At 36.9% G+C, this 13,741-nt stretch overlaps 1 protein-coding gene across 4 annotated transcripts in view; it reads right to left on the reverse strand.

Moving 5' to 3' along the window:
- The window catches only part of LOC139958914 (dnaJ homolog subfamily B member 6-like), a 24,972-nt gene extending 14,029 nt beyond the window's left edge, over positions 1-10,943 (reverse strand). For 2 of the 4 annotated variants that reach the window (XM_071956357.1, XM_071956355.1), the window contains exons 1-7: positions 10,786-10,943; positions 7,694-7,855; positions 6,480-6,589; positions 5,875-5,934; positions 4,921-5,037; positions 2,791-2,869; positions 707-772 (exon numbers count right to left, since the gene is read on the reverse strand). In XM_071956357.1, the coding sequence (XP_071812458.1) occupies positions 707-772; positions 2,791-2,869; positions 4,921-5,037; positions 5,875-5,934; positions 6,480-6,589; positions 7,694-7,758 (497 nt within the window). In that variant the 5' untranslated portion in view covers positions 7,759-7,855; positions 10,786-10,943. Of the gene's footprint in view, positions 1-706; positions 773-2,790; positions 2,870-4,920; positions 5,038-5,874; positions 5,935-6,479; positions 6,590-7,693; positions 7,856-10,751 lie in introns of all 4 variants that reach the window. The other 2 variants (XM_071956356.1, XM_071956358.1) reach the window with 2 other exon arrangements.
- Positions 10,944-13,741: the final 2,798 nt, after the last annotated feature.

Below are 13,741 nucleotides of genomic sequence, written 5' to 3' on the forward strand. Positions count from 1 at the left end.
TTAACATACAGTACAAATGCCCTGTCCATTTAGAAGGCATAGTTAAGAGGAAAATTAAACACAACAGACAGAATAACATATAATTTGGGATAAAACCTCTTGATCTAAACACTACATTCCATCTTTCAAAATAAAATACGAAAGGATCCCCGCCCCCCCCCCTCCAACAAAAACAAAACAAATTAGAGTGTTAAAATCTTGGCATATTTTGCAACTCAAGTTTCCATATGGCTCCTCTTGAACTTTGACATCAATATAAAGCGTTCTTTAAAATCCGCTAAGGTAAAGAAGAAAGAACTTATGTTTTCAGTTTGTAATAAATAATGCAAACACTTATTATGTGTACTTTCGGTTTTACAGAAAACAGTTACATGCCACAAATCGTTACAGTAACACAACAACAGCACTGTACAACAGTACAAAACTATATCTATATATATATACTATATATACATACTATATAAATACAATATAATATATATAATTATATATATATATAAATATACTATACAAATGTATGTACATGTACATATAACACAATGCTAAACTAAATTCCGATCATCGAGAAACCAGATTTATTAAAAAGTGGATTACATGAAGTTTTTGTCAATAGAAAGCTGTGTACTTTACAGTAGGAAGGAAAAATCAACACAGCTGCTCATTTTGCATGCAAAGGGAGGGTGGTGGGGGGGGGGTTATACCTTACCCTTTATTGGGGAAATACCCCCAGACATCACCAAATGGATTGATAAGGCTCAGACCATCATAGGAACTAAAAGTGAAATCGTTGATGGAAAACGTGGGGTAGAAAAAAGAACAGGGCAAAACTTCATGTTACATGGGAATGGTGACTATAACAGATGTAAGGGACCACAAATATGAAAATGAACAAAGGAAAGAAAGATGGCCATAAGCAGGTAAACGTTAAACCAAATGATACATAAGGTTTGAGTAACAACAAAGGGAAGTCCTGATCGAAATAAATGTACAGAAATCTACTACTTACAGATTAAAATACTCTAATTATTGTTTAATACCTACAATGTGGGAGGCATTTTGGGCAAACATTTTCTTTGTAGCCTACACCATGGAGCTCTGTTAAAAGGAATAACGCTCCCTTTGTGAGAAGGTGCCCCTTTTCAAATTCTGCCCCCCCCCCTTTCTAAATTTCTGGCTACGTCCCTGATTGCAGGGAGGGCTGGAGTTAACCGACAGCCCCAACTGAAAGCGCTGTCCATGACCCTAGCATTTGAAGTACTCCCAAACGTCAATAACTGCCATGACCCTTAATTTGAGTTGCCAGATGGGCCTCCGAAATGGTCTCATTCATTAAACTTCCTGATCAAACTAAGTCACGTCTTAAAGTCATCCCAAATATTACTGAACCAGAAAACAGCTATGAAGCAGTATAAGAATATACTAAATCAGAAATATGGAAGATAAAAATTCATATCTTTCTGTTGTCTCTCATTCTTAACTAGTTTTCTCTCACTTTGGAAAACGATGCTTTTGAGTCCTTAAAACATTTTGAAAATTGCCTTGACATCCCGCCACTTCTAGCTTGCCTTTACAAAAAAATCTCCATGTTACTCTAGCTATTAAATCCGAGCCCTGGTCGCAGGTACATTCCAATAGATTGTATATAACTGCAGCACAAAGAAGATGACTGTAACATGAAACCTTATGAATATTCATTAGAAAGGGGGAAGGAGAACAGCACCAGCGATTCTAATTACAAAAAATAATAGAGCTGTATTAAACCATATTAGAAGTTTATGAGTATAACACTATAGCCATACAGTAGGCATTCAAGAGGGCACAGGGACATGAGTCCAAGATATCACTAAAGGTCGGCAAATTTGTCAAAAATCTCATGGCAATGTACTTTGCATTGACTCCAAATAGGTAATCAAAGAGGGACAAACTGTAAACTGTTGACGAACTGCTTATCCACTGCAGAAATGCCTGTGTAGGTAAATTCATATGAAATCTAGAGGGCCTGGCATTTCAAGTCTACCAGGATGTTCATCAAATGCAACTAAGCAGGGGGGAAATCTTATTCGGGGAGTTTATATTTTGTAAGTATTAAGTAAGAAATTTATGGGATGATTATGGCATTTTTGACATTTGAACAGTCCACTGTTGAGTCTAATAGATTTGCAAACAACTGTTTACAAAGAATGGATTTACACACCATAAAACCACAGGATGTTTTGCAATTATAGAACCAGTGTTGTGATGAAACACATATTTTTAGATAGATACACAACAGGAAGTAAAGAAGACTTAATACATTATTATATTTTTTGCTTTGAGGGAAGAAGGATATGGTGAGGGGGCAGGGATAATTTGGATATAAATCATATGGAATCCCTTGGACATTGCACAGTTAAAATGGATTCTAGTAATATTCACTGTAGTTGATACTTGCCACATTTTCTGGTCAAGTGATTAGAATGTTTTCTGCTTACTAAGTTACAACGAAACTAATGCTTAACCTAGGTTCACTAAAGACAAGCGTTTACTAGTTACACTAACTTACTAATAAATGATCTACTCTATGCTTCAAGCCTAAAAAAAAAAACGGTTGTAAGATTATTAAATAAGAGCATGAATGAGAGAAGAATTCAAGAATATGGCCAGTTTGTACACAAGATGATAAGAGTGAATTTAAGCACTTTTCTGTACTATTCTAAGGTACTAGCAAAATTGTACATTGATCCTCCCATAAAGTACATGTACAAGCAACTTTATGATAAACAATTTTCTTTTCTTTTCTGATGTACTTACCCAACCCCGGGAAAACCAGAATTAACGAAAGATGATCTGAATAAGTTACTCATACCAGCAGATTGACCACTTCTTGATTCTGAAACAAAATAAATAAGAAAATATCAATGAAGGTAGAAATCTGAGTAAAAAGTTTAGAAAATTATCATTACCTGAATCTGAAATTCTCCTGGCAATGGAGTTCAATTAGTACAGTACACTAATAAATAAGAAAAATAAGAAAACAGTTTATAATCTCACTGATGTGGGTAAAGTACAAAATGTTTTGTAGCATTTAGGTCACTGACTGTCCCATATTGTTTCGAATGGTTATGTTGGTGATATGCAAAAATTACCAAATTGAAATTATTTCTCATGATTGGCTCCTGATGTGAACTACAGTAATAGTTTTAACATATCAACCAATTTTTTTGTGGCTATTTTCTTGGAATCCTTTTCTTTTGTGATTCTATTGGATTTTAGCTATTGATTCTGAGAGAAGAGAAGAAATCAAGTAACCTGTAAGGGTTGAAAACTTCTGTAACTGTATGGAGCAAAAAACTTCTTTTTTCTTTTCTTTTTTTACAAAAGAGGTGGGAGGATGGGGCAATTGCCTTGTGCCACCAATCACTGCTGTGCCTGACATGGTGAGACATCAGAGACAGCCATTGCTACATAAAAAATGTCAAATAACAATAAAATTATTACTAGGTGTTTGTGCCTTTGACCCTTGGCAGTATCATTTGCTATAAAGTCTTAACTGTAAGTAACTGGCAGAGGATATGACTATTGTCCAATACTCAGTAAAAAGATTGTCAGTGAAATAGCTGGAAAAATGATAAATAAAATTTATATAAATAAAGTTGTTACTTCTCTTTCTTGACTTTATTTACTACTTGAATTGTCCCTCCAAAATTAAAATGTTAAAAATCAGAAACTTGTTGGAATTTTCCGGTTGACTATAAGTTCACATTTAGGGCAGAAAGGGAGAGTGCACACTTTATAACGCTAGTTAAAATACTGAAATTAAATACCTTACTCAATGCCAAATCGAATCATAGCTTCCACTATATAGTAGGGGAATCAAACTTTAGTTAACTACTAAATGCCGTTTAAGTAAAACAATTCAGGAAACAAAGACTTTCGTGAAAAGTTCCCTTGACTATATAAGGTAATAACTTGAGCTGTATAAGCCACAGTGCTTGCTACTGTAGATTAGTTTTTTTCATTACTATTTAAAGATGAATCAATTTTACATTATTTTAAAATGCATTCTCTGGTTTAACTTTACAGTTTGTAACAAACAAATAAAGATGATAAAAAACCAACTAGGTCATCAGGTACCAAGTTCCAAGAATGGTTTTTCCCAGTTTTGCACAATTTGTTATTTCACATTTCTATATTATTCAGGGTTGGCATACTGAAATTTTAAGAGCTAAATCCTAAAAATTGGCCTGTGTTTGAGCCTAGTTTGGGCTTTAAAAAAAAAATTGGCTTATTCTGAAAATTTGGCACTTTCAACTTTTATTCAACTTGTCTGCCAGCAAAACTTTCAATCGAAAAATGCGATTTTCCCCATAATTTTATGCAATGCCCAACATTTTTGCAACAAAAAAATAAAAAAAAGTCTTGCAATATCTTTTATTTTCAAATGTAGTATTTATTTTACTTTCCTGTAGGTAAAGCCGGTTCTTTACCTGGGTTGTTTTATCTGCTAAAGTACAGCCATCAATACCATCCTGACAACATTTCATATTCATATTTTATATTCATATTTTCTTCTTAGACCATATTTACCACTGCTTTCACAATATTATGGGAAACTGCTCAAAAAGTACAAAATCCTAGAACCTCTCTCATATCCTTCTTGGAGACTTAAAACCAGACCTGTGATACCAACAACTGTTTACTTCACAGTTGTTCTAATCGAATATTTCAGATAAAAACTGAGATATGTTTTCCGGATTTGGTCTCATATCAATGCTTGTATCTCGTCAGATTTTTGAGCGTGAGCTAAATTGAAAAAGAAAAATTCTGCTAAGGATTTGGTTATCTTCATAACTTGGAACCAGAAACGTGATAAAACTTTTAAATACCAAATGACAGGTGAATAACATTAATAGAGCTTGCTGTTTCTAAATCTTCACTCACCATTGAAGAATGCTTCGAAGGGATCATAGGTACCGAAGAACTCTCTGAAGATATCCTCAGGCCTTCTGAACTCGAAATGATGGAAAGGTTCAAACCCACCAAAATCGTATGTGGTGCCTGAAAAAAAATGATGAAATACCTCCACAAAATATCATCAGTAATAATATTTACCAAACATCCTCGACAATTATTATTCACATCCAAACTTCACGCATTGCTACTGATATGTTATTTCAGTGACATAACCACTACTTCAGTTTTAACTTTGTTTGTAATATACACTTTTCATCTTACGGGGTACGAGAGCCACATTAAAAGACAATTGCAACTTTAAGGAGGCTTGTAACTATTGCACTGAAGGACGAGAAAAGATACTGTTTTGGGGCCTAACTCTCTACAAGGCAACAAAATAATACTACAGTGTATTACTGTACAGGTAAAATTCCTTTGACAATTTCACCACAAAATAAATTAAAATATGTCAAAAAGCATTGTACTTCTGGTTTGAACAGAAGACAAGCACATTGTGTATTTACTCTCAGGCTAAACATATGGAACTCTTGTTTAACAAAGACTTCCTAATGTTAACCACCATTACAGTGATCCTCCCCACAAACTGGTATATCACAGCCAAGATGTTTCTTAGAGGCATGAAATATACACCTACGAGTTTGAAAATCCAGTGTACAAATTCTATGTTTAAAGAGTAGTCATGTCCTTTTATGTACTTAAGATTTTTACTAGCAAACTGACAATATGGCTCCTTTTTCTTTCTCAAGTATAAGCAAAAGGGGCCGACATCATCTAACACTTATAAGAAAGAATTCAACAGACCTTGTAAATATTTTCACACCTGTTAGTCAAACCCTATCAAGTAACACTAATCAACAATCTATTCACGCTTTTTTTTTATATACAATTTTCGAAAGAATAAGAAACTATAAAAAGACCTACCATTTGCTCCATTCTTCAGACCCTCTGGGCCGTATAAATCATACGATTTGCGTTTTTCCTCTGTTGATATGACGTAAAGGAAAACTTAAATATTATTGATAAGAGTCAATCAACCCTGTTCAGTAATCAAGTAGGATATTAAGTAATGGTCAAAACTAAAGTACACATATTGTCATGTTCTTTCCAACCATTTTTTTCACAGACTAACATGTCTGCAACAAATAAATACACTAAAGGGCATTAAAACATTAAAATTTAGGGAATATCTTGCTGCATTCTCATGAAGAACACTACATGATATTGACAATATTGCACATATTGACAATCATTTTTCTTCTTATACAGAGCTGGTTCAAAACTGCGATAGCACAGAAACAGTTTGCACTTTGATATGAGAAGAGTTGGTGGGGGTGGGTGCTAAGGAGGGGTGGAGGAGGAAGAGCTCTCATTTTGGTGACCATTCAATGACGCCATTACAATTATAATTTATCCTTCATGATTTGCAGTACTGTGGACACAACTACAGTCTTCCGTATGGACAAATATGGAATGGATTCATCTGAAAGTTACGATGGTGGAAGCCGTGCGCCCCATCATGAACTTACTATCGGAGAGGACTTCGTACGCTTCGCAGACTTCCTTAAACATCACAGCTGCTTCCTCTGCATTGTTTGGATTCTTGTCTGGGTGCCACTTTAGGGCCAGCTTACGGTATCTGATATGACAGAAGATAACGATGGGATATGTTTTCAATAGGCAGTTAAAAGCATGTGCAAAAGGATAGTATACAGATTAAAAACAGCCCCTTTTTCAATTCCTTCAATATTTATAGCTAAATCTACCAAGAATTACACAAATAAAATTGTGAATGATTAAAACTATGACGAACAAACAATTTTTTTCCATCGTATGTACAGTACCTTCCCTTTATTCTACTATAAGCAGTATTGCAATCAACACTGTGCTACGTTTGCCATAAAACTGTACAAAATCATAAGGGGGTTTCTGCTGGAACAGTTAAAAGAAATAAATTATACTGTATATATATATAAATGATAATCGTAATGAGTTGGAAAATCAAAAACCGTGAAAAAACTTCCAGCCTCCACTGGGATTTAAACTCGGCCTCCCGCTCTGTACGCGGACACCCTAATCACTAGGCTATGGACGCTGATTGTATGTCCAGAGGTTCGAAACCTGTAAGGAAGGTCGTAATTCCACTGGAGGCATTTGTCACCTGTATCAAACAATACTAGTTCTGTTTTTGGTGACATATTTTGCCTTACTCTAGAGATCAAACATGATGCTAACCAACTCGAAAATCATTTGTGATTCCTAAAGCCGGATCTTGAAAGAGATACTTTCAACATATATATATATATATATATTTACATACTTTGCCCCGTCTTATATATCTCTCTCTATATATATATATATATGTATAATGTATGGATCATAATAGATGATCTGCAACGACTGTGCAAACTTCTTTACTTAAAAACTTTAAATCCTATTATATTGCTGTTGATAATTCATTGTACTGTCAGGCGATACATTTGAATTGTTTAAATTGTTGTCAATGTTCTCTTCCTGTTGAATTTCATCAATACGTAAAGTTCTTATTATAATAGAAGATATCAGTTTCCTTGGTGGATGCATGATTTGTACATTATATAAAGAAAACCTAAGCCTTTTTTTAAGCTCAATTGTAATGATAACATTCACTAACTTTTCTGTTGTCGTTCATAAAATTTCAACAAAGTTGAAGAGGTTTTATCTGTGAAGCTTTGTACAGAGGTTACACTGAACAGGTACTTACGATCTTTTAATTTCTTCTTGGCTTGCATCTTTCTCTACCCCTAGTAAGTCATAGTAGTCGGTCATTTTTAAGCCTCTTGGATGCTAAATCAGATGACGAAAAAGATGAGGATCAGGACTCAAAACTGCTGGTCTCAGATCTGAAGAAAAACTTGTCTTTTTACTGAAATGAAAGCAAAAGGAAAATAAAATGTTAGTTATCTTCACTGAATGTTACAAACCAAACAATGCTTGTTTCTATATATTCATTTATTCGTTTAATCGCCAATTGTGTACAATGGGAAGGGAAGTCTCCTATGAACTCTTAAAAAGACTTAACAAAGTAGGAGACTCCCTGGAAGAATATGTATATATTCAGTTGTCTGATGATCACTCAACACGTGAAACTCTGAGTAACAACTACTAGTGTTCCACTAGTCTCAACTTATATATATTTATATATTCGAAAACGTGTTTGAAAGGGAGATTATCTGCCTTACAGGCCTGCAGGAGTCAAAGGCTCGGGCAGGAATTTAGATTTCAAGCTACTGTATACAGAAAAATCAAGAAGGTTTTAAATGGTTTCACAAATCAAAATGGAAATATATCTGAAGCCTTGTTTAGCAAAAACCTGAGAGTCACTCTTGTGTGACATTCAAGAGATGTTTTTCAAGTATCATACATGTGCCTCTGGATAAATATATCCTAACAGCAACCTCCTACTCTTTCTGAACAACCTATCCATCCCTAGCATATGTGTTTTAAACAACCTATAACTGCCTCATAGTAACCTATGTCATTGTCATGGAAACGGACACTATCAAGCAAAATGGTGTATAAAGATCTTTTGTCTGAAGGTTGTGTCCTGTGTTGTTGGCCCTACAGTAGATCTCCTGTAGGGCCAACAACACAGGACACAAACCTCGAGGCCTCAAAGCTTGTCCTATATATGACTTCTGTGGAGTAAAATTTCACATACCACAAACTAAGGGAGCCAAATCAAGATATTTTTGTCAATCCTGGCTGAAACGTCTTAGTGAGCTATGTACCACCCAAGAACTGTTAAGGGAAGCTTTGTAGGAAAACCTCACCATCCAGACTAAACTATCAGAAGTGCAATACAATCTCACATGACAAGGAAAGGACAATCTATCATGAAGGCAACCAACTAGAACCTTAGCCGAAACAGTCATATACATGTGCATATACTCTCAAACCAAAACAAGCTGTTGCTATTATCAGGGATTATACAATTTATGCGACTTGCAAGATGTGGATTTTGGACTTGTTAGCTAAAATGTATTTGAGGAGCATGATATAATCACACTACCCAAGGGTGCCAGTATGATGTACAAATAATGTATCTGTAGCTGTGGTTGTACAGTAAGGGGCACAAAGAAAGATCTTGTTACAGAAACTAGGTAATTGGCTAAGATGAGTAGTGTGCAGGATAAAAGTAATATATGCTGCTGCCTACAGCATCCACCAGCCCCACACAAAGCTATCAGAAAACTAGATCAACTTGGAAATGTCCAATATTATGGTAGCAGAATGATCAATATTTACCAGCAATTACTGAAACTATTTTAAATGAGACCTTTTATGACCACCAAAAACAAGAGTACCTGGATGTAAGACAATATGAAATTAATGGTTGGCAAGAAAGGGGGAGGCATTGTTCTTGATTTTGGTGACGATATCAGATTTATCCTTTATGAAGCTGAAGACATTGAAGATATCTGGTTAGAAGTTGAGTCCCCCCCCCCCCCCTACTCTAGGAGCATACTCTCATGTGTAATATATAAAAAGATCTGTATAGTGCCAAAACAGGCTGGGTAAAACTCTTCCATAATGCACTTAATGTACTGTATGCTTTCTACCAAGATATATTATTCTAGGTGACTTCAATTTTACTACATGACTAATATAAACAACACTAACTGGAATAACACTACATGACACTTTCATTTACATCAAAGTTCTAGTAAACTGCCCAACACGAGTGACCTTAATAGATATATGTGTGCACTACAAACAAACTAATTAGCAGTGATGTTACTGTGCCTCAGATCAGAATAGGTGAACATTTCCCTGTTTATTTTTCTTGTTCATGTAAAAGAAAGCAGAAATGTAATTATAACCATATCACTTTGGAGCTGCCAACCTGAATGTAGCTTCTGAGTGTAAATGGTGCAACAATAACAAAATGGCAATTATCTCTTTAAGCTAAAAGCATGCTTATATGTTCAAGACAGCAAGATTGTCCATCAGATGAAAATATTTTAAATGTTTACATGGATGGAATTTTAAAAAAAACTGAAGAATTTCTCAGATTGGGAAATTACTAGGAGTTATAGTTGGCAAAACAAGTTGACCACATATGGGCATTGGGAAGATAAGCTATTGCTTAAAGGCATTGCTTGAAGACTCGCCCCAAACCGCCTGCTGCCTCCTGAAAGAGTTAACTTTCCGTTGCTTGCAAGTGAAGTTTTCTTCTTGTCGCTACAAAATGCAGACAGTAATGCAATGTGATACCTTGTTATCTTTTATCTGGACCTGAGATGTCCACTGCTGCTATGTACACTGTGTTGTGGGTATTGACCGTACAGTAGCTGTATGTATTGACTGTACATTATGTCTAATTACCGACGGTAGCAAGCTGTGTGTGTATTTAGATGGTAGTGTCTAACACTTCTGTTACACCTCATTTGAAAGTAGGTCAGATTACCGGCATCAGACGTTTCTTTCTGCGCGAGTCTTCACTGCCTTTAATGAGTTACCCACGAATAAAGTCTAAATATATAATTTGTCTTTGAAATGGTGGCATAACGTTAGGCATATGGCCTAGGCTATATTCAGCAGGTATAAATAAGAATAAGCCGGTATTCGCCAGCAAGAAACACAACAGACTGGGCAAACGAGAAAGTGAACATATGATATAGCCTATTGCTAGGAGCCTAAGCATATATTCTACACAACTGCCAGTGTAGGCTTACTTTAAATGTGACACTTAGCCTAGTACTGGTATCTAGGCTTAACATAATTCACTAAAACGAACGAAGGCTACCATTTAAACTTACCAAGGAAATGAAATCCAAATTATGTGAACCTTACCTGCTCTCACACAGTTATAGTTACTTAGCATTAAATTACTGTTTAGCTGTTTGCCTGTTACATTGTGTCAAAGGAAGCTGTAAAGTTTGTGTTGACACGCATAGCATAACCGACAAAGGTACGACCTCATAAGAAATTTCCCGAATTCCAAAGATGACGCAAGGTATGAATATGTATGAGACCGTTGTTTTGATTTCGGCCACGGTGTTTGGATATTTCTCGTTAAATTGTAGATGTCAACAGAGTTTCTTAATAAGGGTATCTCCATTACGACACTAGACCGTTTACTCAATAGGCAACTTATTTTTGGAACATTGAAACTAATTCTGTAGGTTCTCCGAAACGGAACACGTATGGAAATCGATAAATCAGATTTTATACGAAAGGTAGAGATCGAGGTGCAACGACAAGAGATGGTGGCCGCTTATGCTATACTGTAGTAGTACTACTAGTACTCTTTTTATTTACTCGATGAGGCGGTGTGGGGTAAGGGGGGGGGGGGTGTGAGCAGAGTGGACAAAGTAGGAGGCCAGTTGGTATTATATGATTTTCCCCCTTTGTTTTTTCTTGGGGGGGGGGGCTTTTTTTCTATTACTACTTCAGTTGGTTAGCAGTACATAGCCTTTCTGAAATAAAGGCAGAACAAAGACTGCCTTAAATTTACAGCACATTTCAAGTTTTCAATAAACTCTTAATAATTACATGTTTGATGATTATTTTCAGTTCATCTTCTATGTTGGTAGGATCGAGTTATTGGGTCAAGTTACAGAAAGTATTTCGTATATTTGAAGGTGTTTAAGAACAATTTGATTTCTCATAGGATTGTAAAGGAAACAAATGTCTGTTTTAGTTGGTCGATCGTGCTTTAGTATAGGCTATTCACACTTATAAGTGATTTTCGACAAACATATAGTAGCCTACACCACGAAGTTCCGTATTTCATAGGTCTTTATGTTATGCTTTTCGCAGGATGATTGAAGGGGGCAATGCTAAAGGATAAACTGATCGAGGTGTAGAATGCTACCCGGATCGACTTAAGCGACACATTTTGTACCCAGTGAACGCCAAGGAAATCAGTATCTCTACCAGCTATTGGCGCCTCGGACCCAGAGCTGAACCGATTCTGAGGCAACGTGCTGGTAAGCCATGGTACCCCTAAGTATTGAGGCGGTGTACCATGCATGGTGGGTTTTGCTGCCGGTGGACAAAAAGCTTGATATACCGACCGACAGTTATCATTCATATTTTATTAGCGTTCTTTTTGTTTCGGGTAAAAGCTATACAAGTTTCTATGTATGCTGAATGGAGACTATAGGGAACTTGGTATGGAGTACAGGGTATATCGCTTCACAAATAATTAAATCAGACTGAGTCGTTTTTGACAGAGTTGCAATGCTGGTTCAACTTGTAAGATTTTGAATAAACTTACGGAGAGAATGCAACGCATTCGTATTTGCGCAAAATGAAACGCACGCAAGTTAGGCGAATATCATAATTAAATTACCGTACATCTGCAGTTAACTATAGACAGTATTGATATTTGGAGAGCGTGCGAAGGGGATGATATCATATCCTCGAATAGTATTCGAGGATGGGGAGTATTCGAGGATAGTATTCTAGGAGAGGAAATGAACGCTACGCGAACGACGATGTCAAACTATAATTCGGTTAATAAGGATTGTTAATTTCCGGCACGTTCTTAGTTCTCCACCGGAGTTACAGGTTTAAGTTCTCGGCTTCCTCGTTACGTATACAGACATGTTCTTATTTCGTTTGATTATGTGATAGTTTGTACCACCGGTATCAGGTGCGTATCCAGGGGGGGGGCGTTGGGGGCGCGCGCCCCCCGGGTAAGAAAAAGAGAAGAGAAAAAAAGAGAAGAAAAAAGGAAAAAAGAGGGGGGAAAAGGGGAAGGAGAGGAAGGAAGGGAAAAGAGAAAGAAGAAAGAGAGAAAAAGGAGAAAAAGAGGGAGTAAAAGAAAAACGCGAAGACACCGGGAAGAGAAAGAGGAACAGTGACATCATTACAGCGCTGGTAGCCAGTGACGGATCAATGATTTCGTAAAAGTGTGACTCACCTTACCCCTACACCGACAACTCCATTTTTTTGACGTTTCCATTTTCCTCTCTCACTAATGATCTATATATATACTATATATGGTCTATCATAACGCGTGTGTAGAATTGTGCTATGAAACCAACTGTGGCTGGTCTCGAACTCGACCGTGTCGTCGGGGAACATGACGCATTTTGGGATGGGGGCGACCGCCCGCCCCCCCCCCCATTCAACATTTTTTAAATGATATCGCTAAGTAATTTCAAAATAGAAAGTGCTTAGAGGCAACTTACAAGGCCTGGGAAGTGTCATTTCCAGCGATCTGGGAGACATTTTCGGCCAAAATTTGCTTGTACGCTTCGCGCTAACAAATGGTCCTGGGTAGTGCCATTTCCAGCGATCTGGGAGGCAAAATTTTCTTGTACGCTTCGCGCCAACCTATGGTGGCGCTACGCTTAGATAATTTGCCTACAGGCTTCGCCCCTCCCTTGGCAAATTCCTCGCTACGCGCCTGTTCGAATTTGTAACGCAAACAGCAGATATCACATCATATCAGTGAGCATGAAAATGGCGTTCCAGGATGAAAAGCCTCAAAACTGTCCGACTTGCCTGAAAAAATAACCAAAAATTTTCGCGCGCGAAGCGCGCGTTCAACGTGTTCATGTCAATATCATATAAGCAAGCATCGGTTATGACATCGCATGCCATCATGTACCGTACGGTCCGTTCAAATTGCGCAGTATACCGCGGGATGCTAATGTAAACAATGACATGTCTCATGTAGATGTATAAAAAGCATGGAGGTCCAATTATGTCAAAACTCTCTTTTACATTAGTAATGGCGAATTAGGGCCTGCACCCCCGCCGCGCAGTGGCGGAGCGTGCATATGGTCAGGGGGCG

This window comes from Apostichopus japonicus, chromosome 18, assembly GCF_037975245.1.
Source record: "Apostichopus japonicus isolate 1M-3 chromosome 18, ASM3797524v1, whole genome shotgun sequence".
Lineage (NCBI taxonomy): Eukaryota > Metazoa > Echinodermata > Holothuroidea > Aspidochirotida > Stichopodidae > Apostichopus > Apostichopus japonicus.